Raw genomic sequence first — 25,188 nt, 5'->3', positions numbered from 1 at the left:
TATTTTTACGGTAAATTTTAGAGTGTTGTTCGCGCGGAGATTCATTTTCCCCCTGCGTCAATCGTTGCATCGCAGTAACATTCTACCCTTTGATCGATAATCGGCTTATCAGTGTTACTCGTTTCTTCCGCCGTAGTATTTCACGTTATTGTGTTTTACATCGATTTTCATGTTGTTACCAAACAAGATTAATTGAATAAATAAGTTGTAAAACTCAATTTCACATCGTGAATGATTAAATAATAATTGTATATGCAAATTTAATATAATTAGAGCAAAATAATACTTTGTTGGCGTAAATTTATGAAATAATGCATCGTTTTGGGAATAATATGTTGCAAAACTGTTTTATCACAGAAATCGCTCTTTATTCAAGTAAAATCATAAAACCATTCCAGCAGAGATAAAGTACGTAAACGCTTATTAAACGCTTATTGATAAGCGCATCATTGTTCAGACTGTAATAATAATAATAACAATTTACTATCGTTATGCGATGTATTTGCAATAGATCCAAAACAATGGTATTTCATTATTGGAGAACTACAACGTACGTGCAAAGCGGAGAACAGAGGAATAAATTAGCCACAGTTATGCCGAAATGAGATGCGGTGAATTTATGTTACAAAATGTACTCCCTTCTTATTATTTTATCCGAGATGCCATAATTAGTGCACATGAATTATTATGTATTACCATATTAAGTTTATACTTAATTTGAAAGCTAACATGTAGTCTTTAATATTGTACCCAGTAAACACAAAGTAACAGTAATATACATGTTAGGTTATACTTTCCCACTCATTAATATAAATACAACATAACATACGTGTTATGTAACAATTACATTGTTGAGTGGGAAATTATAACATAACATGTATATTACTGTTACTTTGTGTTTACTGGGGTAGTATGAGAAAGATAAGCAAAAGATTAAATATATTGATTAGATACATCCTAATAATTGTTTTGGAATTTCACTAAAAAGACACTATGAACTTTATTACGATATTCAATAGATAGTAAACAAGATAATTTATATCACTATATAAATTGAAAAATCATTAATCCAACTAAAACCAGATTGTTGAGCTCCGAACACAGGTTGAGGTTAAAAACTATATAACCTCGATATTATGCACCAGTTTATGCAGTGCAGGAATAAAAAACAGACCTTTAATTCTATGACCAATTTGAATATTGCATACAGAAAAGCAGTCAATTACGTTGTACTTTTTTTACATACCGAGTGCGTGAAATTCCATCTGTCATTGGCGAACTTTTAATTGCCTCCAATGTAAAACCTATTATAACCTCGACATTTTCGTATTGGAATTTTTTTCTTGAAATATTCTGTTGAATCTACCTCTAAAATTGTTACCGGTAGCGTTGGTACGTTCTGTGTAACTGTTGTGAAGTAATTATTAAATAACTGTAGAAATAAAAAGTACTTTATGGAATGAATATGAATATTTACATTCTTCTCATTTAAATCCAACCTGTCTTATTCAAACATACTATCGACTTTAATGTGCACTATCGATAGTATACAGATGTTCGATAGAATCGAAACTATTCTCAAAGTATGTCAATAATGGCTTTAGTTCGTAGGTTATGTTATTACAACTGTACGTAGCATGCAGTCAGTCTTTATTCTTCGAGAAACATTATCAATTTCTCTTTCTTAAAAACGAACGTTATATATTAAAATAATAAATGATTTCGCGAAACGTCAAAATATGATGGAGAGAGAGAGAGACGCAATTCTGCGCGTTTAATGTGATGTTATTTTCGTACGAATTGTAAACACGCGCGACGTGTTTGATCTAGGAACAGACCCTTGAATCAAGAATCTTTGCCTCGAATCTCTATTGTAAGAGGCGAAAAATAACTATGAGACTGCCTTAGATTTGAACTCGAACTCTCCGGGATCCCTGGCTCACACGCCTAGGTCTTGGGCTGTACGGCCAATACTCCTACTGTTGTGATCAACTTGTTTTCATTCTGATCCTCTATACGACCTGTCAGTCTCGACTATCTTTCCAGATCTTACAGCTCGGCCAGCCTGACATTACATTCGTCCCCGAATGTCTCCAAATCGTCGGTTCACTCCACTTGAGTCCCTCTCAACCTCTATTTTTGGTTCACTCTTCTGAGTCCCTCCCAACATCCATTTTTGGTTCACTCTTCTGAGTCCCTCCCAACCTCCATGTTGGTTCACTCCTCTGAGTCCTTCCCAATCTCCATGTTGGTTCACTCCTCTGAGTCCTTCCCAATCTCCATGTTGGTTCACTCCTCTGAGTCCGTCCCGACCTCCATGTTCAGGCTTCACTACCGGCCAGCTGCTTCTCAACTCCCTCCTCTCCGAGGGATAGCGGATGAATCTCAACTGTCTTCGAGGGGTAGCGGATTTTATCCCACTTCTGAATTGTAAGAGGCGAAAAATAACTATGAGACTGCCTTAGATTTGAACTCGAACTCTCCGGGATCCCTGGTTCACACGCCTAGGTCTTGGGCTGTACGGCCAATACTCCTACTGTTGTGATCAACTTGTTTTCATTCTGATCCTCTATACGACCTGTCAGTCTCGACTATCTTTCCAGATCTTACAGCTCGGCCAGCCTGACATTACATTCGTCCCCGAATGTCTCCAAATTGTCGGTTCACTCTACTTGAGTCCCTCTCAACCTCCATTTTTGGTTCACTCTTCTGAGTCCCTCCCAACATCCATTTTTGGTTCACTCTTCTGAGTCCCTCCCAACCTCCATGTTGGTTCACTCCTCTGAGTCCTTCCCAATCTCCATGTTGGTTCACTCCTCTGAGTCCTTCCCAATCTCCATGTTGGTTCACTCCTCTGAGTCCTTCCCAATCTCCATGTTGGTTCACTCCTCTGAGTCCGTCCCGACCTCCATGTTCAGGCTTCACTACCGGCCAGCTGCTTTTCAACTCCCTCCTCTCCGAGGGATAGCGGATGAATCTCAACTGTCTTCGAGGGGTAGCGGATTTTATCCCACTTCTGAATTGTAAGAGGCGAAAAATAACTATGAGACTGCCTTAGATTTGAACTCGAACTCTCCGGGATCCCTGGTTCACACGTCTAGGTCTTGGGCTGTACGGCCAATACTCCTACTGTTGTGATCAACTTGTTTTCATTCTGATCCTCTATACGACCTGTCAGTCTCGACTATCTTTCCAGATCTTACAGCTCGGCCAGCCTGACATTACATTCGTCCCCGAATGTCTCCAAATCGTCGGTTCACTCTACTTGAGTCCCTCTCAACCTCCATTTTTGGTTCACTCTTCTGAGTCCCTCCCAACATCCATTTTTGGTTCACTCCTCTGAGTCCTTCCCAATCTCCATGTTGGTTCACTCCTCTGAGTCCTTCCCAATCTCCATGTTGGTTCACTCCTCTGAGTCCGTCCCGACCTCCATGTTCAGGCTTCACTACCGGCCAGCTGCTTCTCAACTCCCTCCTCTCCGAGGGATAGCGGATGAATCTCAACTGTCTTCGAGGGGTAGCGGATTTTATCCCACTTCTGAATTGTAAGAGGCGAAAAATAACTATGAGACTGCCTTAGATTTGAACTCGAACTCTCCGGGATCCCTGGCTCACACGCCTAGGTCTTAGGCTGTACGGCCAATACTCCTACTGTTGTGATCAACTTGTTTTCATTCTGATCCTCTATACGACCTGTCAGTCTCGACTATCTTTCCAGATCTTACACTATCTAGAAACATAAACATGCGGCATCTACTCTCAGGAAATGTGATTATTCTTAATAACAAATGTTTGATGAGCAATTACTTCATATTGCATAATGCATAAAATAATGAGACTACAGTAATTAATTTTGTCAATTAACCTCGCGGTATTGTTAGCTCTATTATAGTTTCTGATACACAGCTCACCGTTCAGTAACATCTTCTAGGATATAGCTCTCCTGGTACATCATTGGATGTTCTAATCGATAATAATGATTGATTAGAACTAATGATGAATAATGCACAATGATTTTGCATCGATCCAAAATAATTTTTTGACAAGCACGGAGAAGTTTGATTCGTGTCAGAAATATACAATGGACATTGCCTGAGATCGGTAAGATAGCTTTCGCTGCAGAATCGACTATCAGGAACGTAACATACAGGTGATACTGCAGTATTGGGTTTCAGACAGATTTTTGGCGAAGCAGAATAATATATAATTATCCTTAATTTCATTGTTTTTATATACACATATATTTTATCCAAAGTCAACTGTCTATAATTACTATCCAAAATAGTTGTATCCATTTAAATTGCACGCACTCACTTGTCATGGCCAATTGCACTGTGTGCCATCGCAATTGCAGTCTATGATTGTACTATGTCCCGCTTCTGACGAGCTACCCTGGTCTTGCAGCATTTGCAACTTGTCGAATTCTTGTGCTTGCCTCTGAGGTCTAGTTTGGCCTGGGTATGATGGTTGTGGTTCGGTTGAGCATCTATCTGTCTGGTTGGCTGATACTGCTGATCTTTGCCAATCGCGCATACCTGTTGGCAAATTAAAACGTAAAATTGCAATTAATTGCGATTCCACGCGAAAAGGAGACATAGTAAAGCAAAATGAAGATTTACCAGGATTATTAGGCATTATTGTCATTGGGTGCAGGTATTGTTGCGCAGTCCTAGCTGCGCTATTGCGCTGTGTGTATGTCGGCTCGTTCGATGACTCACTACAACGACAGCCTTCTATCACACATTGCTTCGTGGGAAAAAAATCTGTTAGCCGTTTGTAGTGTAAGGAATTTCTTTGAAGATACCAAAAAAATAGGAAACTAAAGTATGTACCTGTTTTCCAATCGCCCACGGCTGCAGAGCTGGCATCCTTACAACCGACGAAGCCGCACTTTGCTGTCCGGGTGATCCATAAGCGATCGGCATCGGCGTTCTAGCTACTCCGTAGCTCTGGTACATGTTCTGTGTACTGAACGGTCGTGACAAACCTAAGAACGAATGCGTTCGATATCTAGGTGTAGAGTAAGTCGTAAAAGGATAGTTGGTGATTGGCCTAGCGGCTGTAGCTGCGGTCGCTGAATGCTGCATCACAGGACGCGTGGAGTACAAGAAATGTCTGGCAGGATGAGGGGGATAATTCAAACCAGGTTGTCCATGTGCAGGTGCTGTTCTGCTCGTTGCCTGACATTGCCTGTTTGCCGCTCGACTGTCGCTACTGAGGTGAGGTGAAAACCTTGAAAATACAAAATGCAAATTATTTCCCGACGAACCAGACGGACGTGGCACGCAATACGGTTGAGATATCAAAGCCTCACACCGCAATTATGCTCTTACTTTGCGCGCGTATTCGTGCAGCTGATAAACTCGACGTTCAAGTCGGACGGATTCAGGAAGGCGGATGCCGACGTCCTCAGCAACATCCAGTCGCAGTTCCTGGCATGGAATCTGTACGTTACAGACACGCTCTGCCCTCCCGACTTCAATACTGAAAGGCACGTCACATGTGTTAATAGTGGCTTGATGAACGGGAAGATTCTGGATGCATGAAGCGCACGTGATACGTAGTATTACCTTGATCGAAGATCTGTCGCATATGTGCCACATCCTGCGGATGGCAGAATTCATAGCACGTGTGACCCAAAAGCTCCGATGGAGCGTAGCCTACAATCTCGCGGGCTCTTTCGTCCACGAAGGTAAATTTACCTTCTTGCGAGTGACGTGACGTAAATTCTAAAACAGGCGCAAACGTAATTAATGAAAGAAACTATGGCCAATTATTTCCGGCTGTATATATGCTTTACTTTGTAAATTAAATTATTAAACATTCTTACCGTTATTTCTATTATGGCTCGTTAAATCGCTGTTTGGCGTGCTGGTGACCTGTAATCGCCCGATGGCGATGAGGCAATAATCCGTGGAGCTATTTTTGCCCGCAATCATATCGTGTAGACCCCTAGGCTCCCTGTCACCCAGACCTACATTTGGTATGCATGGGGAAACAAAATCACGCGTAAAATCATGACAATCATAGGGCCAAACTTACCGATAGATGCCAAATTCTTGATGTTCCCAGTGCAGTGCACCACCGCGTAGTCCTGACCGTCCCGCGCTGGCGGGCCCAGGGAGTTCCTCTGCCTCGTACGATACAATCCATATTCTTTTAGCATGGTGTCTATCATCTTGCCCACCTTCATGCGACAGATGAAACTCCTCTTCGAAGCCATAAATTTTTGGGCCGAAGCTGTAATCGTAAACAAGAGTCTGATTCTCTGCAAGTATACCAGCACTCGCGAACATTTCACAAAAATTATTACGGCCAAGATCCTCGATTATCTCGAATCGTGAGTCGCCAAGAGTCGAGAAATGAAGAAAAAGCTTCTGCGAATCACGTGTTCCATCGTGCAGAAGCATCGAGTCATTATAAATGATGCCCTTTTACGATTCACTTACATGACATTTTCGTCTTTACTATTCCACTTTGCAGATCTATTACACGTTCGTCGTGTTGAGGGTTCGCCAGGCTGAGCTGCTCCCGCACCTTCTCGATATCGTCGGGATGAACTTGTGAATAGATGCTGGTACCGTACCAATAATTCTGCGTGTGGTTCAAGATTGGTGCGGCAGTCTCAGAGACGTAAATGATTCTACCGTTGTCGCAGCTCACAATAAACAAGAAGCCGTCCGCTGCTTCGAGAAGCAAGTGTTTCAGCTCTTGATTCGTGAGGAAGAACTGCTTGCAAGAACTGCTGTCCGCGATGGTATTTCGATAGCCTGCAACATATTTCATTTCGCCCTGACAATGTCCATCATAGAAATTGGATAGCGGGATTTGTAGAGAATAATCCGGACTCGGATTTATTTCTAAGCCTTACACGGCTTGCCGAAGGGATGAATTTATCGCGGGTGCTGTGAGAGTCAGTTGAGTTTCAACACGTCCGCAAATCCTTTGACAGGACACAGAATGAAAGAATATTTGTAATACAGTATTCAATTTATTATATTGAATTGCATTTCTTGTGCTTATATATTATATTATATTATTGTATTAATCAGGAGCTCGCGCGTGAAATGCGCCTGCAAGCCTGGTACTCACCTACAATATCTATCTACCTACCTAGTATTTGCAAATCGCTTCTTCTACCATTGCTCAATCTTCTATATTTACAACCACTCGGATCATTCCTGTTGGATTTGCAAAATAAAACAGAGATAATAATTAAACCGAAATAACGCTTTTAAATACATTCTGACGTATTTCGTTAAAAAAATCCGAAGTGTTTTTATATTCAAATTACAGTTTTCTGTTTTATGAAATTTAGCGGCTGTTATTAGAATATGTTTAAAATGGGTTGGATAAACGATAAATAATGTACACGGCGAAATTTCATCTCAATCGTTTAAAACCGAAGCGACGTACTATTTTCATCGCAGAACGCTTTACAACTCTTTCCTTAATTTATTTTTGATCGGATGTTCATGAGAATAGTAAAGTATATTTTTCTATACTTGTGTTAAATAAGCGAAATGTTATATAGGCAGGTAAATTTTCCTTGATACATTTATTTTGATATTTAAAGATTTTTATGTCCATCAAATTTTCTTTTGTTAAATTATATTTTAATTTAATAGTAAGTTATGATATGTATTAAATTGTCAATTTAATATACAAAGTGGCTCAGTGAAAATTGTTTAATCAAGCATAATATATTTTTAGCACTTACTTGCTGTCACTAGGCTCCTGTGGCATTTTGCTTAGATCGTTTCCTGCATATAGAATAATGTACATGAACATTGTGCATGACAATGGGGACTTTCTTATAAAATACATAAAAATGCTTAATTTAATTATACATAAGACGATCTATCGTTCAGATATCTATCAATCGACTTAGAACTCGCAAGGAACTTAAGGTTTTTGTTTTGCTTTAAGAAATATATAAATCAATAAACACGTTTCAGTATTTTTGTAGGTCACATGTATCCACACTAACCTTTCGTTTGATATTTTCTCTACTAACTGTAGTACTAAAAAAAAGTTACAAAAGCTCCAAAGGGTGATAACTGAACAGGAAATATAATATATAGCCTTGGCAGATAAATAAAGGAAATAACATGGAACTGAAAATATGCACATACAACATATTACTTTGTACGTTGCAAGCAGAAAAATGCAAGAAGTATCAGATAAAATATTAAAATATAAAATACACAGGGTGACACAAGCCTTACAAGAAATAAGATGGAAAGGCAGTTGAAAAAAAAAAACAAATTAAATTCTCTCTTCAAAACCTCTTCGAGTCATCTCAAAAAACCTCGACACTTCTTTCAAGAAGAAATATTTATAAACATTTTATAAATCTGTACATTTTATAATTTATGCGTTTCTTGTATATAAATTAACACATGATATTTCATTTTTGCCTCCGCACGAGTATCATGAATAGTATATAAACATTTATGTTCTTTCGTTGCAGAGCTCGGCGCATGAATCCAGTTAAAAAATGCTTGAAAATTCGATCGATCATCATCAAGTTTACCCTCACGAAAGTTTCTAAACTTCGTTGGAAAAACGTCCAAAGAGTACCGACAACGATCAGACTCAATCTTAAACTTTCAGTACGTGCAATAAATGCGGTGATGCATATCCTTGTACAAAGTGCGTTTTCTGACGCCGTATATCGCAATCGTTCAAGAAAGGATCACATCGCGGTCATATTTCGTAATGCAGATAGTTTCTGTCACGCGAGGAACAAGTTGCGATTACTCGAAGCGCGAAAGCGACGGTAGAAAGCTGTTGTTGAGCTTCACCTACCTGATAAAGAATGGATCTCGCGTGGATATCGTGAATATTCGGTCGGAATGTTCCGTTGTCACGACGCGTTCGTTGGGAAAACGAGCCGTTTGTGGCGCGAATAGGTATTGACGCGGACGAACGTAGCGGTCTCGACAAATTTGCACCGCATCAACCCCAATCAACACCGAGTGTTTACGCTTGGCAATCGTGTTATTTTGAACTTGAAAAGTTTTCCCTGCTCTCCGGCTCCGAGGTTTCATTTTCGCGCACATGGTCCGCGCGAGCGAGAGGGAAGATGCGTCGCGTAACGGCGAAGCACCGTTGGCTCGGAGTCACGTGACGTGCGCTCTTTCGACGGCGCGCGTAAACATTCGCTTGAATTGCTTATCAGTAATACTCGTTGACATTTCTGATACAACAGAGAAATATCGCAAGTGCTTAGATATTACCTTGCAGTTCAAGGAATAGAGAAGAATATGTTTATTTTATATGTTTTATTTTAATATTGTATTACAAAAGTAAGCTATATTTAAAAATAAAATGTTACGGAAAAAACTACAATATACATCATGTCTTATACATAAACATTTTATAAATCTGTACATTTTATAATTTATGCGTTTCTTGTATATAAATTAACACATGATATTTCATTTTTGCCTCCGCACGAGTATCATGAATGGTATATAAACATTTATGTTCCAATATGAACATGTATGATGATTAAGTTCTTACGATCACAAACAGCTTGCAAACAACGTTACAAATCTATTTAATATTAATTACTGGCGAATAACGATTTCTTATTAGTTTATCAGTGATAATAAAATTCATAATCAACTAAAGTCTATAACAGATACATATGTATATATTATAAAATTGCGTTCATTTCTAAATGTTTACTATATTTCTTATTAGTAACAATAGTTTTATTATAACTACTTGAAAGAATAAATAAAAATAGAAAGACCAAGAATCTTTCTTCTTCATATTCTTTGTACTTTTGAAATATTACGAACCTTTATGTCTATTCAAATATGATTATATATTACATGTAATACTATTTTTCAATTATCCTTTCTAGAATATCGAGTAATTTATCTTGACGAGCCATCGCTTCTTCATGCATCTTCTTTCGTTCAATAATACTTTCTTGTGCAATAGCAAGTACTTTGTCGAACAAAATACTGTGTTTCGAGCCTGTAATTTTAGTAGATATTATATTGTGTAATATAGGCATTATTTTAGTAGTCCTTATTGTAAAATCTTAATATTCTTGGATTATATGCAGCATTACACTTAAAGTAAGTAAAATAAACATAATTATACCAAAAGCACTCTGATAGTTACGTTTCGAAAGTAATTCAGTTTCACATGAGGATGTACTCTTCCTTTTCTTATCACTACTGGTTTCATGATCGGATAAAGCTGAATTGATACTATCTAATGTACGATCTAGAGCTATCAAGGGTTTGTTCTTGAATAATTCATCCATAATCTAGGATACATCAGAAAAAATATTAATTTTTTGCATAAAAACAGCAAGATATATACACTACATCTATCTATAGAACAAAAAGTATACAAAATATATACTTACACTAAAGTATCGCCATTTGCGAGTACCTTTGCCTCTTCTGGAATTGTAGACCTTCATATTTCTGTAGGTGTTCTTTAAACCTGCCATTTTACTTTTGCACTGAGAGGCTGTAACGTCGTAATCTTTCTCGGCTAATTTAGAGGCAACCATTATCCAAAATTTTGTCTTCGACATTTTCTTAGATGTAATTTGATGCTCGTGCTCTCTATACACTGTGAGTAACGATAGAATCGCTTCATGTTGCCAACGGAAGCCATCTGTGATACAAAATGTCACATCGTCAATTGAAGTTTGGACCCACTAGATTCGCACAGTAAATTTTTTTCTTTCTCATAAAAGCGAAATGGTACATCGTACCTTTCTCTTGAGAGGAATCAGACATTGTCTCTTCTTGTATTGCATCCTCTGTGACATGATATATGTTGCAGTCAGGAGACGAGGAAAATTCTGCTGCTAAGTGTAAAATATATATACATAGCATTGACATAAGTAATGTGCTGTGATTATAGATATTATTTAATTATAGTAATATTTAAAAATTTACAAATTATTACCTGTGTTTGCAACTGGCTCATCACAATTCTGAGGAATTTCTGCTTTGTAATTATGTAAAAGTTGTGTCGCAAATAGCACGTCTGCGTGAAAAGAATATATCTTAATAGAAATATTTCATCTATTTTCTCAATTATTTTCTTATAAGTAATTTTCTATATTTTTAAGTAACATGTATCTTGCTCTTACCTTTACCAATCTTCACAGCATCTTCTTCAGAGACTTCAATTGTATATATGTTTCCTGTGTCATCATCAAGCAACTTAATTTTTGTCATGATCTTTGGCACTACGTTATTTTAAAGTTGCGAAAACAGAGACACGCAAACTTGGGATACCTTCGTACAGAATTTGTTACGTCGCTATATATGTAATACTACGGTAATTTTGGATTTCTTGACGCCTGTTTGATACACGTAAGTTTTGCGTTCGCGAAAGCGTGCAAATCGAATGCACCCAGCACCATCGAAAGATAACAGATGATCAATTGCTGCGCAGACTCAACAGTTGGACAAATCATTTAGGAATTTTCTAAGCGCCATCTATATTCCCTAGATCCCTAGTAAATGATAACTTCTATTGGACATCGAATGTAACTTGTCGCAGGCGACAGAGGCAATGTAAATCCTGCATTAGGCTGTTTGGTTTAACTGCTTTCATCAGCTGAGCGGTTTTATTCGCCTCGTCGTATAAAAGGGCGGGCTTTCGAGGATTTGGCGTATGTGGTTACAATAACCTACTTGAGATTACGCTGATAAACGTTCATATCAGGATTTATTCGAAGTTACAACCACCTTTTTCAATTAATTCGAATTATACACATATATTCGTCTAGATATACAAGAAATTATGTCGCAGCCAACGGTGACGGCGTACTTTAACACACGTAAACGACAGGCGAGTGATGATTTACGTGGTAAGTCGAAAGTTTTGCTGATCGAGCGAGATTACGCGAATAGCCGAACGCCGACGAATCCAGAAAATTCAGAGGAAACCGTTTCGGATGAGACCAGTGCGAGAACGAGTCCGAAAGTCATGCTGAGAGATACACCCGCAAGCTTGAGAGAAGGTACCCGTGCCAACAAAGTTGTTCGCAACATTCAATTCGATTCTCCGAAAACGAGTAGATCGAGAGCGCGCGTCGCGCGTTCCCGCACTGCGTCTTCGAACGGTGGGCAGACGGACATTAGAGATAGTCTGCTGAAGATGGGGAGCGGTGAGCAGGAGACGAAGACAGTGTCCTTCGAGAAGAAAGGTGCTCTCAGCCCGAAGAAGAAACACCCACAAACTCCTAAGAAGAATCTCCAAGCTGCTCCAAACGATAATAAGGAGGCTGAGAAGGAACAGGATGCTTGTGATTCGCTCACTCCGTCCTCGTCGAAGAACTTGACGATGAGAAAATTGGTGAATGAAAATTTAAGTTTATCCGATATCAAGAACAGAATTAACAAGTCTTCTAGATTGACGGAGCTGAAGGCTGCGATGCAACGGATTATGGAGCATGATCAGAAACTGAAGCAGCTGCAGCAAAAACAGAATGATGCCAAGAAACCTCAGATACAGAAGTTTGAAAAGATAGAGCTGGAAGTTCCTGTCAGGTAAAGATTTATTATTAGCTTATCTCATCGTATACATATAATTTAATGTTTAAGCAGATATTAATTTTGTAACATTTCCTTTGCTGTCCAAAGCCCAAAGAAAGGGTACAAATCACCAACCAAGGCTTTGTTAACTCCAACGAAGAATAAAAATCTCTTGAAGACAGCTAGTCCGCAGAGGCGAATATTATTTGAGCCTAAAGAAGCGACACCGAGTCCAGCAAAATCTAGCCCTGCTAAGAGCTACGAAAGATATTTGTCATTGGCTGAAACCGAAGTACCCGCGTTAACATTGCCATATAACTACAGATTCCTGGCTGAAATATTCAGATGTGTAGAGACTGTAATATCATATTTACAAGATTTTCAGTATCCTTGTGTCAAAATTTATAGATCTTCCTAATGTGATTTAAATGTTCAGGTTTCAGCAATGCTGTTTAATAGGAAGGAATTGATAACATTCAATAAACTGAGACCCGCAGTTCAGGAGTTACTGCGGCGCAATTTTACGCAAGATCATCTTGCGCAGATGAAAACCATTTATCCTGATGCATATAGTTTTCATCAAGAGAAGCATCGAAATTTTGGTTCAGTGTCTAAGCAAGAGAAATACGAGCTTGTTTTAACGCCAATAGTTGAGACAAGTAGTGGCAGAAATACGCCCGACGCGGATAATGTATTGAAGACGGCATCTGACAGTAGCATGAATCCTACCATATTGCTGCAGAGAAGGAAGAAATTTTATAACGTTTTATTAGGTATTATTTTAAACAGATTTATATGTATTAATATTGCAATATTACATGTTACACAGTATTTCAAATTACATCTTTTCGTTACAGAGAGAGTGAAAGACGAACATGAGAAATTCTTATTAAGCTTTGATAGTCCGAGATTGATGAACATACCAAGAGAGAAAATAATACGTTGGCATCCTGAGTTTGATGTGGAGTCGTGCAAAGAAATTGAGAAAGCTGAATTACCGCAACCTCTTGACACCGAAAAGCGGACCGCGAAAGATGTTCTCGGTAAGAATTACAATGCTAAATAAAAATAGGTATTTCGTGTACAAAAAATTCTATTCGCATTTTTATTGCGTGATTCCGTGCAATTTCACGTTGTATTTTAACACGCAATGATATAATGGTGACCTAAATATCGAAGATAAATAAGTGGGACAAAATATTGCGCAAAGGGCTTAAATAACAATGCGTTCGCGCATTTGCAACGATAATTTTTTACTCAATTTGAGTGTTGCAAGATTTTATTGATTAATCAGCACATAACGCGAAGCAATCGGTATAAAGGTATTGCTTGTATGTAATACTTAAAACAGTTACAATATGCGTTCTCACATCGTGCTTCGTCATTCAAATCGATCTCTAGTCAATAAATTAACAATAGAAAGCGGATTTAAAGTATCACTCAAACGAAATGAAATTATTGACAGAATACGTGAGTTTCTGTTTTGAGACATACGTACAACGTTAAGATTTAAAAATGTATTCTCAATTATCTTTCTTGTCCGACATAATAATTTTTCGCTTTCGTTTCTACAGACAAAGCTAAATCTTTGTTCAGCTGTGGCACACGCATGGAGAAAGCATTGCAGAGATTAGCTGAGGCAAATTTGACTTCAAAACCCAAATCCCCATCCCCTACGCAAGATTCTCAAACTCAAACTGCTGGAGATAATATTCGACAAGTTAATATTGCCATTGTCGATACTCCACCGACTACGCCGTCCACACAAACTGCATATGTTAATACGCTGTTTAGAGGAATTCCCAAAGCTCTGCTCGAGAAGGTAAAACTATTACATTAAATTATAATAATAAATTATAATTATGATTACATTAAATTATAATTACAGGTTCGTGCTAAGCAGGCGGCCAAGGCATTAGAAGCAATGACGAGAACACCTACCGCAAGTAAAGAGGCTGCACTGTACTCCAGACTTCCTGAATTGGCGAAGCTTCTTCGTAACATTTTCGTCGCGGAAAAGAAGGGCGTACTTCCAATGGAAACGGCGATACAAAAGTTGGACAATTCTTTCAGAACGAAACTAACACCGCAAGAAATGGAGGAGCATATACGGCAACTGTGCAAACTGCTGCCTATGTGGATCGGTATACACAATGTGCGGAAGGTGGATTATGTGAAATTGGACAGAAATGTTGAGCTTGCTAAGGTGGTCAAACGATTAGAAATTCTAGCCAACGATAAAGTCAAGTTAGCATCATGATTATATATTCCGAGACATTATTTTGGATGCTTGTATTTTTATCCGAATAATCTATTGCTGCCTGTAAGTTAAAAAATTTTGTATATTTACATTTTATGATCTTATATGAGTTTTGAAACATAATTGAATAATGTATGTTTTATATATAACGACGTCGTCATTTGTTTTCCACGTTTCACTTTGTGTATTTCTGAATGTGAGACCGATTTATGAAATATAAAATGAAACAAGATTGTTTCCACTGTTATTAGATTCATTTCTTTAATTTTATTATGGAATCCGACTGTCTCAATTAATTATTAACTTAAAAAAGATTGCTTATTCAAGTAAAGATGTAAAGATATGATATAATGTAAATGATAAAATGAATATAACTACTTTTAATGAAACATCAATATAGACTTGTATTAACTTTGAGATATCAAAATTATTATAATAGCATCTGAATTTTCTTTATCAAGTAAAAAACTTAGATATGAAGAAAAGAATGTAAATTTATATTTTATATTTATACAAGTTTACCATGTCATAACTCTAAAGGCTATTATCTTACCAGTAGTAGTAATCTTAGCAAATCTGTAATACCGATACGTTGCAAGTGCACTTCGGCTGAATTGTTTTGTGAGCGTCCCTAACCTGTAATCTTGGGGCCAAATAAATCGTGCATCTCATATTTATTAAGTGTTTCCTCATAATATTAAGGCAAACGATTTCTTGAATTGCACGAAGAACAATCCTGCTATCATGCTATTAACGAACATATTGCTGAAAAAAGCAAAGAGCAAGTAAGTAAGATAATAGAACTTACCGAAAATTTGAGGTTATAATATTGATTGGAGCAAATATAATCTAGTTATGAGATCACTTTTTAATACAAATAATTAAAGGCATGTGTTAAAATATCACATACATATAAGTATCTCGTAATGTTTTACGAAAGTATTTAAGAAATGAAATTTTCTTTTTCGTCAATGGAATATATTATTATCGTTAATTAAAAAATATTTATTGTTTCCCGTCACAGAGAAATTTTAGTCATGGTAGAAAGTGTCATATCTGGTCATAAACTAGTACGTATTCGAGACAGAGTGGCTGAGAAATTAGAATTCATACGTTACGACCCTTATAGTGAGTAGCTATTTATGCATATTGCTTATATAACAGCGAAGTTATTTTTTCTAGGAAATATATGCGGGGAAGAATTTTTTAACTTTGTTACATATTTTCCTTCGATTATGGTTCAAGCATTAATTTCTAACAAACAGAAAATATACAAGATATTAGAATTATTATTTGACAGTGTACTAATATTATTTCTTGTTTTACAGTACAACAGAAGGCGCTGTACAAAGAAATAAAGAAAATACGTAGTTTGTAATATACGTACATACATACACCATGTATATATTATTTTTACTATAAACTATAAACTGTACTATAAACTGTATTAAATAGTGTATCAAGAGATATCCAATGACAGATATAATTTCAATGTATTATATTGTAAAAGTTTAAAATGCTTACTTATTATGAAATATGTTAATTAAATCCTAATAGAGCGGTAATGTATTTCCTATGAGTACTTAAAATGCTCATACAACACGTATAGTTCTTTAAATAATTATTAATTTTAAATTGAACTCCCAATCTTGATAAAATAGCTAAATAGAAAAGAGAAAAATTACAAAAATATTTATATCTTTTAATGTTCTCTTTTTCTTTATTTCTTCTTATCACCATCTTTTGCACTTTTGTTACTTTTGCTATAAAATTAAAGAACAGATTTTTATACTGAAGTAATTATTAGTTACAAAGTTAACAGAATCATTTAAAATGTTTAAATGATTTAATTTAATTTATTAGAGAAATAAGAGTATCAAGAGCAACAATCTTACTACTTACGAGAATGTATAATGGATTTAATTTACAAATTATTATAGTATAATAAAAATAATAAAATATAACAAATATTCTCTACTAAATTATGCAATATAATAATAATATTACTTTATATAATTTCATACATTTAACTTAATACTAAAACAAGTTGCAATGTGATAAAAAGAGATTCCATCAATTCCATTTTGCGAATCATCATTACAGAATGCTGTGAAATAAAGTACACATTAAACAAACATTGCGCGTAAGTTTCATGCCGGTTTGGAAAGACTGAGAAGGCGAAAGAGAGACAAACGGAGACTCGACAAGAGACTAAGAGCCAAGAGTCTCGCCATCGAGATTGGGGGTAGGTTTCCTTTGATCCTTAACAAGGAACACAAAGTTGTATTATTTCCACCTGGGTTTCAAACGGTTCGGAATCCGCCAGGCGTGAAATACGATCCGCCCTCTCTCTTCATCTCGTGCCCCTTCCATTCGTCCTTGCACTCCTGGAGACTTCGTTCCTCTTTTCCTTTCCCTCCTCTTCGATTCTTTTTCAATTGCGGTGCGGGAGCGGCGACACCGCGCAGTTTACTGATGTTGCAAACTCAATTTCTCCTCGGTGCGGGCCATTGTCCAGAGAAAAAGGGGAGAAACCACAGAAGGGGTTGTGTCCCAGCGAGAGAATCATCTCTCTATCTTTTGTGATTGTGCGCGTGACAGTTCGTGAGATCCAGAAATACTTCTTCTCTGCTTGTTTCTTCTCTGTCGCTCTGAGGGAAAAGAGCCGTTTTCACTCAGCCGACTTCTCCTGTTGATCGTTGATACGAGCGTATAAACACGAGAGGCACGTTTTCGGTAGCAAAAATCAGAAACAGTTGGGAGCATGAACACATTTAACGACTATGTGCGATTGTCGCTTCGTGAATAGAACAATATCTGTAATTGGGAAAACAAGTCTGCAACAGGAAAAAAAATATACAGAGAGGCCGCTGTAAATTGTAAGGGGAACCGCGAGAGTAAGAGAGGAAGAAGTAATCAGAAGCGGAAAAAGTCTAGGTGGTTTCCCGGGTGCGTTTCAGTTGCCTCGCGTTCGAGGGTGTTTTTTCGCGTTCGCGCGAGTTATTCTCTGCTTGTTAACAGTGTGCGCGAGCCCGTTAAAGTGGCCTCGCTGCTAATTAACTGCGTTATTTTTTACAACTCTCCCGCGTTTCCGTCCTCATCCGTCGTTACCCTCCCCTTCCGAGAAAAAAAAGAGAGGGAGAGTCTCCGTTCTCCTCTCTGGCCTCGCGGCGCCCACCCGCGATAAAGTTCAATATTTCCTGCGGGCGCCACGACTCCCGCTTTATTTATCCGTCGGTTTTATGCCACGAGAGGAAGAAAGAGAAGCGACCAGGCGCTATTCAAGGAACTCGATAATTTCGCAAGTTTGAGATCGGGATAAATTTGTTGTAAATTTCTTCAAGAAAAATAGGAGGGAAAACTATTGAGTAGGAAGTGGTGAGAACTGCTTATTCATATTATAAATCATATTATAAATTGATAAATAAAGAAAGAGAGAGAGAGAGAGGTGAGAGACGTTGAGATTTAACCGTGTCGAATCCGCGAGATCGGTCGCGATGGTAGAAGGTGAAGAGATGGCAGTGGCGATAGTATAGAGGTATCTCTCTGCGCCAGGGTAGACGTGGTGGCACCCCTCTTTTCTCCGCCACGAAAAGGTACTTGAAATAAATTGAAAATGGCTGGTATCGCTCTGGCCCCCGGATAAGTGATACCTACATCATCTACACGCACACCAGCCGCCATCCCCCTTCGACCTCCTTTTACCCTCCACCCCCGCCTAGCGCTCTTTCATGAATTCGAGACGCGACGTTCGAGTCGGATCGGAATCCAGTCGAATCGCTTCAATTAATTCAATCGAGGGCAGGCAGCGGAGGGGCGAGGGAGGAATAAATAGCGCGTGTTACGCCTTCGGAAAGTTCACGTGCGATTAAAGCTTTGTTAATCGTCGTTGCTAATGCGAATCTCGTAATTTACGAAAAATGCCTAATATTTATAATATTTATAATATACAATTAAATATTTTAAATATGGGATTACTGATATATAAATTGTTCTAATCAGAAAGTTGGAGAAAGTAATAATTGTATACTTCATTTTAAAGATTTTTAGGTCTTTGAAACTATATTACAGTATCTCCAAAAGAGTCTTGTTTCATATACCGATCTTTCCAAAAAAAAAAAGAATTCTACCATTTAATATTGTATAAGCTTACGTAACTGCTCTCGACAAAAGTCGCGTGCAGACTAAGGTTTATCCAGGAAATAATGTCGCGATGCAGCGACCTTCCAATTCTGAAATTTGCTGGGTCTGCGTGAATTTCTGCGTGTGTCGACGTGCAGAGTTAATGCAGAGACGCATAAACGAGGGCGCGGCACACACTCACACACCCCCATGACAGCAGCGACGGGCTTACACACACATGTGTGTGTGCATGTAGCAGTAAGCCAAGGCACACACGAGCGACAAGGTGTATTGAATCGACGAGTATCATGCAGCTGACAGCTAGAGCTAATTGAATCTTGACTCTATCTATCTGTCGACCTGAGGCTGAGACTCGCCAGCGACGCCGCCACGAATTGCATTTCCTGTTCGGCGGTATCGCCCGCGCTCACTTCCGAAGAATTCTATCCTTCCCACACCTCGGTTCCTTCCTTCCTTCCTTCCTTCCTTCCTTCTTTCCTCTTTCCACCATTTCTTCTTTTCTGTATATCTGTCTTCCTTCCCTCTTCTTCCCAACGTTCGTTTTAATTTCTGCAATTTTGTAATGAAGACAAATGTCAAATGATGCGAGTGAGATGTATGTCTTAACGTATCTTTTTTTGTGTGACCAGTCTTCGAATCATTATGTTTGTACAGATTTAGAATATTTGAGATTTAATATGTTTTTTGTAATTTTAAAACAATTTTTTGTGTACAGTCGTTTCAAGCATTTTACAGTTGTATAATATTGCATATTATGCGTATTATAATTTTTGAAATTAAATCTATACAAAATATAAAAAATATAGATATGTGTATTTTGCGTAATTTAAAAAAACTCACTTTTTATCTGAATGCAATGCTCACAATTCAAATGACATGATATTGCACATAGAATGTCCCGAATACTTTGCATATTTTCACTTACCAATTTTTTAGCCAATTTCCAGTTCGATTCATTAAAGAAATCCCTTGAAATAATTCTGTAATCCTTCAAATATCACAATTTTGTAGCTCGATATTGAACAAAGAATAAAATTCCTCATTTCCCATTTATTTGACTACAGCAAAAGCTTAATTTTCGACAATATATACTACAATAATTTCTATACGTTTTACAATTTTCAATTTTTATGGAATTATTCTATCTCATTAAAATACACATACGTACACATCCTTGAAGAGAAAGGCTCTTCCATAATAGTGTTACGGATATACAATACCTACGGGAATCTGTGGATGAAACCAGGACACTCTACTACTACTACTACTACGGCGTCGTGCACGTGTAGAACCAGACCCCTGAAAATAAAAGAAGTCAGGTAGTCGTAAGCATTAGATGCGCACTGAGCCATTGAGTCCACCACCTCGTTAATGGCGTTCAGGACAGCGTCATAAATGTCTGACACGACATCTTCGAAAGAGGATTTCTCCGCAAAATCTTTTTGCAAGAGATTACAAAACCGCACGGACAAGTGCGGTTTCGATTCGAGACATCTTCGGGCTACATCCGCATCCGTGTTCGCTGGTGTGAGATCATGTCCGCCCGCGTGCGAACGTACGTACGTCAGAGGAAGAGGAGAGGGTGGTTTGGACGGGCAAGAGGGAAAGAGTGATGGGAGGACGAAGAGGAGCAAGCGGACGAGGACGAGAGGGATAGAGAGAGAGAGAGGGAAAGGGGAGAGGAGAGAGAATCCAATATAGCTGCACACACGTTTATAGAGTCGATGGGAATATATTGGAGCGGATATTGAAATACTTGTTGGTAGTTTGAGTTGAAGGCGAGAGATGCCTTTCTCGATGCCATCTTGATTGCGCAATCGAGGAACCGATGCGGCCCCCGCTACAGAATTTGACGATAAAAATCGCACTCGGATTATCGGGAAGGCGTCTTCGCAAATGATAATGGCGAACTGTTCTTGAACTATTTGTTACGTCATTTTATTACGTCGAAGTCTTCTCATCGTCCTTGCAGAAAAAGAGGCACGACATAACGGAATATAAATTTTTCCAAGATCAGAGAAAATGTTTCTGTAGATAAAATGTTGAAGGATCTTATGTGACATGATAATGAATCATGAATCGTGTGCGATTAGGAGTGAGATATTAGATCGCAGATTAATTAGGAAAGATGTAGAAAGTCGAAGGAAATCATATACAAAATAAGAATTTATGAATTAGACGCATCTCAAGAAAAAATGAGAATCAATCAGAGTTCTCTAATTAATTAACAACGATGATTTAATAGGAGCAATCCAAAGGTAGACAACGGTCGAACAGTACGACCGTATTCATAGCCACATTTAGGGCATAACGATCTCTGCGACAATTATGTGGTATATCGAGATTCAGCGAGTGCTCGACAAGATATGAAATAATTTAGTGAAGCGCGATCTAATTTCGGGCCCACCTGGGCACACATTAACCGAGGGTTAAACAAACTTCTGTTCCGCCTCTCCCCCCCTTTTTCGCTTGCTCTTTGTTATTCCACAATCGGCTTTGTTGTTCGACACACGGCATATTAGTATAATATGTTAGATCGACAATTATGCATCGCGGTGCATCATCGTCAAAAAGCTTTCCAGGTACGGATTTAATTGCTCGACCGACCCGGTCGAAAGCGGAGAAGTGATATCAATGCGACTGGTCCGTGCAAGAACTTCCCTTCATACGTATCTGCAATTTATCTTTCCACACACTCAACCTTTTTGAAAACGTCCTTTGCGTCCGAGAAGAATATCTAGATCATCAGGGCGAATGATTTTTTCCTGCCGTAAGTCACCCTTTGGAGTTATCCAACCATTCACATCAGCTACCTCTCTGAATTGATTATATCGATAATTTTAATTTAATTATTATGTGCAAACCAGTGGTTTTGTAATGAAATATTGCCTGGAAGACATAAATGTTTCTTAGGTTTCTTTGTCAGTTGACGAGAGATAGAGAAAGACACACCCATACATTGATTACCGAATATTCTGTAAATAAAAACCAATCATCAGTATAACATCCGTACAGGCAATTCGCACGCGACGTCTACGAAGACTGGGGACGATTATTATTTTAACTGCATCGCGAAAGATTGACACGAGTGGCCCCGAGGAGAGAGGGTGGGCTGCTCTTTGGCGTGGGGTTGTCATCCCGCGTTCTTCCAAACAATAACGTGAGAACAATGACTAGTTCGGAATTCGCAGACAAAGCGCGTGCAGGCACGACCAAATGGCACTTTTATAAAAGGACGCGTCTCGCGTACCTGTATCTCCTCACGAAAATATCCTACAAACATGGACGCAATCGCGAAACCCTTTCATCGATCAGATTCGATCGCCCGTTACCCTCTGATCGCAAAGTCCGTCGTCGCCGATAATAGAACACGGATCACGCAAAGCCACACTTCGGGCGATCTTGAAGAATCTTGTACGAACGTCTATTTGATCCTGCTTCTTCGAGGATTAGACCCGTATCTGGAAGGATTCTTGCGTCTTTGAAAGTTCACACGGTGATTAGTTAAATAATCGTTGTTACCTTGTATTAGGAAGAGTCAAGTATCATGTTATTTCAAAACGCTAGATACACAGGAATGGCATTAAGATATATCAATAAACAACTTCTCCTCGATAGATAATAAATAATAAGTCAAACAATGGACAACATCTCACTAAGATAATTCTAATAAGATAAATATAATCGAAAGATTATATTTATCGATTACTAATCGATTATTTACAGTTAACAAATTCCACGTAATACGTAAAGAGAAGTTACAGTTTCGCCGCACGAAAACCGCAGAATTTAAACCGTTGCCTCAGTGGCAGTGCCGGAAGTACATCAGGAAGAATCGACCGCTTAACCATCGGAATATTATTTCGGCGAAACGGTGCATTAACGTTACTTATTGAGGTTGCATTCTTCGTGCGTACAAGACTGACGCGAGACCAACGTCTTTTGTACCCTTTATGCCCGTTTCTCCGTATCTTTTCTTCGTCAATCAACGGAGATGACAATGGCGGACGCGACACATTGTGTAATTCAGAGTGAATGTAAGAGTACGGAGGCCTACCGGATAATTATTACGTGATCATGGCCAGTTCCTGCGGTGTGTTTTACACACATGTATACACATAGAGAAGAAAGAAGAAGAAGAAGATGATGAAAAGAGAAAAAACGGACCAATACCCGCGCCCGACAATGGGGGGTCAGCGTCGTCGTATGCACCACCACATTTGGAAACTGCACGGTATCTCGTTACACCGTAATCGGGGTATAATCGATCGCGAAGTTTGTAGCACAAGACGAATTGATGGGCGTGGTGAGAACGACGATGGAGTGGAAACTCGAGAGGTTGAAAGACAACGGTGGCCACGGCCGCGGAACAACGACCGCTCTCTTCGGGGAAATCCGAGATTTTTCTTCCTTTCTCCGGGTGCGGGACCCCCGTTTATTTCCTCTCCTTCCCCCGTGTTGCGACGCGCGCATTTTCGTACGAGAGAGAGAGATCGAAATTACATTTGCCTTTGATCCACTGTTGCGTGCTGCGGTGTCGAATTAGTTTAAAGTGGAGCGCGTTCGTTTACGCACACGCGGAATATGTGTATATCAGAAATGTGCTTTTTCAATATGAAGCAAATGAAAAGCAAATAAAGACAAATCGAAAGCGTGAAAGCGCTTTGTTTGCATCACGGCTTTATTTTATTATCTCTTGTGATACCGAGAGTTATTAGTAGATCTATGTGACACGATACTTGAACGCGCGTGCGCGTCCATCGTATAAAATCTCTCTCGTTATATCAATTGATGGATTATTCTAATAAATGGAATTCTACTGTTTCCTACCTACCGCTGTTTTCCTCCGTTCCTCGTTCTCTTTTTCCCTTCCTCGCTGTTTCCTCTCATCACGTACTCTTCTCTTTCGTCCTCTCTCTCCCTCTCTGTCTGTCTCTCTTTCTCTCTCTCCACCGTTTCTCTTTCCTTCTTGCAACAAGAGCGGTCCTCGATCATCCTCCATCTCTCGTCAATGCGTCCCGGGGACTTCCGCGATTTCTGAATAGAAATCTCCATAGCGGCTGACAATGCCGCGGTACGTGGACAATTGCATAGTCTAATGGATCCGCCTCACATCACCGTAACTTATACGTACGTGTCGTTCGTGAAAAGTGAATATCGACAACGTCCATTCTACGTGTCTTCCTACGATCTGCGGCTAAAACGAGAGATCGACGTCCTCTATTTTACGTGTCTTCCCGTACATGTCATCGGTCTCCACCGCATCCCTCCCTTTCTTCTTTCTTCTTGCTTCACGTAATTCGCGTGACGTTTAACACACCCTTATACCGTGTCTGCAACCTGCCAGAGAAAAATTGACGCGAGAACAGGTGGAAAAAATGCTGCTGAAGCCACAAAAATTATTTTAATTCAGCTCTTGGTAAAGATGCACTAACTCACCGGACCTGTAAGAAGCAGTATCAAAAGAAGAAATGAGTAGTATTAAATGAAAAAACCGCGTTTGTCGCGCGGTTTGTCTCATTTGCTCGCGTGGGCGATTCCGTGCCGCATTGGCAATTCACCCTGTCTTGCTCTTGTCGTTCCAACAAAAGGCCGCAAGTCTCAACATTTTGCGTCCTCGCGTACTTTACCGTTCGCGTTTGCTTGCAGGTACGTCTTCGAAGAAGACGGAAGAATATGCGGCGGAGAAGAACAAGGTGGGTGCGAGAGAGGAAGGAAAAGGAGAAGAAGAAGGAGGTTGGAGAAATCTCAACCTTTTGGTGGTTGGCGTCAGGGAGGAGGAGGAGGAGGAGGCCACGAGAGGAGAGATGGTCCAGGCAGTTACGGCATTATATACCTAACAGGAAGAGAGACAAAGCGAACAAAACACTGTCGGGGCGTCGCTCTACAAACAGAACTACTTGGTGAGAAAAGAAGAGACGAGAAAGAGAGTGAGAAGGAATGTAGGGAGAGGAGAGGAGAGGAGAGGATAAGGGCAGGGACAGAGAGAACTAAAACTTGGAACAAAAGTCCTCACTTTTGTTCCCTCGAAAGTTTTTCGAATTATAGTCGTAGCGGTGAGGAGAGTACGAAGTAAAGAGAAGAGGACGGCGATGGCGCGAGAAGGACCTTCTGTGATTTATACTTGGCGAAGGTTTCGGAATTATTAAACTTTCCGGCATCGAAGAAAGAGGCGAGGTGAAGACGAAGGACGACGTACGGAACTGGAAGATAGAAAAGGAAAGAGAGAGCTTGTACTGTAATTAAGCCGTTTTCTAAT

General features: G+C 39.1%; 4 protein-coding genes across 6 annotated transcripts; 2 read left to right on the top strand and 2 right to left on the bottom strand.

The window, feature by feature from the left end:
• Nucleotides 1-4,243: 4,243 nt before the first annotated feature.
• Nucleotides 4,244-9,188, bottom strand: LOC105280925 (aryl hydrocarbon receptor nuclear translocator homolog). 2 transcript variants are annotated; one of them, XM_026969554.1, is made up of 11 exons: nucleotides 8,811-9,188; nucleotides 7,720-7,762; nucleotides 7,113-7,180; nucleotides 6,449-6,769; nucleotides 6,042-6,239; nucleotides 5,830-5,973; nucleotides 5,570-5,728; nucleotides 5,333-5,483; nucleotides 4,832-5,231; nucleotides 4,619-4,745; nucleotides 4,244-4,534 (listed from the first exon to the last, which is right to left on the bottom strand). In XM_026969554.1, the coding sequence occupies exons 2-11, from the start codon at nucleotides 7,743-7,745 to the stop codon at nucleotides 4,317-4,319; spliced, it is 1,812 nt and encodes a 603-aa protein (XP_026825355.1). In that variant the 5' UTR covers nucleotides 7,746-7,762; nucleotides 8,811-9,188; the 3' UTR covers nucleotides 4,244-4,316. The 2 variants fall into 2 exon arrangements, with proteins under 2 accessions (XP_026825355.1, XP_026825354.1); XM_026969553.1 differs by lacking the exon at nucleotides 8,811-9,188 and having other exon boundaries at nucleotides 7,720-8,387.
• Nucleotides 9,189-9,276: 88 nt separating this feature from the next.
• On the bottom strand, nucleotides 9,277-11,415 carry LOC105280926. Of its 2 annotated transcripts, none has more exons than XM_011341799.3 (6): nucleotides 11,134-11,415; nucleotides 10,947-11,027; nucleotides 10,750-10,842; nucleotides 10,393-10,649; nucleotides 10,143-10,290; nucleotides 9,277-9,992 (listed from the first exon to the last, which is right to left on the bottom strand). In XM_011341799.3, the coding sequence occupies exons 1-6, from the start codon at nucleotides 11,219-11,221 to the stop codon at nucleotides 9,853-9,855; spliced, it is 807 nt and encodes a 268-aa protein (XP_011340101.1). In that variant the 5' UTR covers nucleotides 11,222-11,415; the 3' UTR covers nucleotides 9,277-9,852. The 2 variants fall into 2 exon arrangements, with proteins under 2 accessions (XP_011340101.1, XP_011340100.1); XM_011341798.3 differs by having other exon boundaries at nucleotides 10,750-10,845; nucleotides 11,134-11,414.
• A 377-nt stretch (nucleotides 11,416-11,792) lies between these two features.
• On the top strand, nucleotides 11,793-15,038 carry LOC105280927 (DNA replication factor Cdt1). Its single transcript, XM_011341800.3, has 6 exons — nucleotides 11,793-12,541; nucleotides 12,635-12,884; nucleotides 12,963-13,299; nucleotides 13,384-13,569; nucleotides 14,101-14,348; nucleotides 14,415-15,038. Exons 1-6 carry the CDS (start codon nucleotides 11,793-11,795, stop codon nucleotides 14,784-14,786), a joined length of 2,142 nt encoding a protein of 713 aa, XP_011340102.1. The 3' UTR covers nucleotides 14,787-15,038.
• A 290-nt stretch (nucleotides 15,039-15,328) lies between these two features.
• LOC105280929 (39S ribosomal protein L33, mitochondrial) lies at nucleotides 15,329-16,351 on the top strand. The gene is made up of 3 exons (XM_011341801.3): nucleotides 15,329-15,571; nucleotides 15,811-15,914; nucleotides 16,115-16,351. Exons 1-3 carry the CDS (start codon nucleotides 15,531-15,533, stop codon nucleotides 16,162-16,164), a joined length of 195 nt encoding a protein of 64 aa, XP_011340103.1. The 5' UTR covers nucleotides 15,329-15,530; the 3' UTR covers nucleotides 16,165-16,351.
• The last annotated feature ends 8,837 nt before the right edge of the window (nucleotides 16,352-25,188 follow it).

The sequence above is a fragment of the Ooceraea biroi genome, chromosome 5 (assembly GCF_003672135.1).
Source record: "Ooceraea biroi isolate clonal line C1 chromosome 5, Obir_v5.4, whole genome shotgun sequence".
In the NCBI taxonomy this organism is placed as follows: domain Eukaryota; kingdom Metazoa; phylum Arthropoda; class Insecta; order Hymenoptera; family Formicidae; genus Ooceraea; species Ooceraea biroi.
This window is presented reverse-complemented; position numbering and strand designations above follow the sequence as displayed.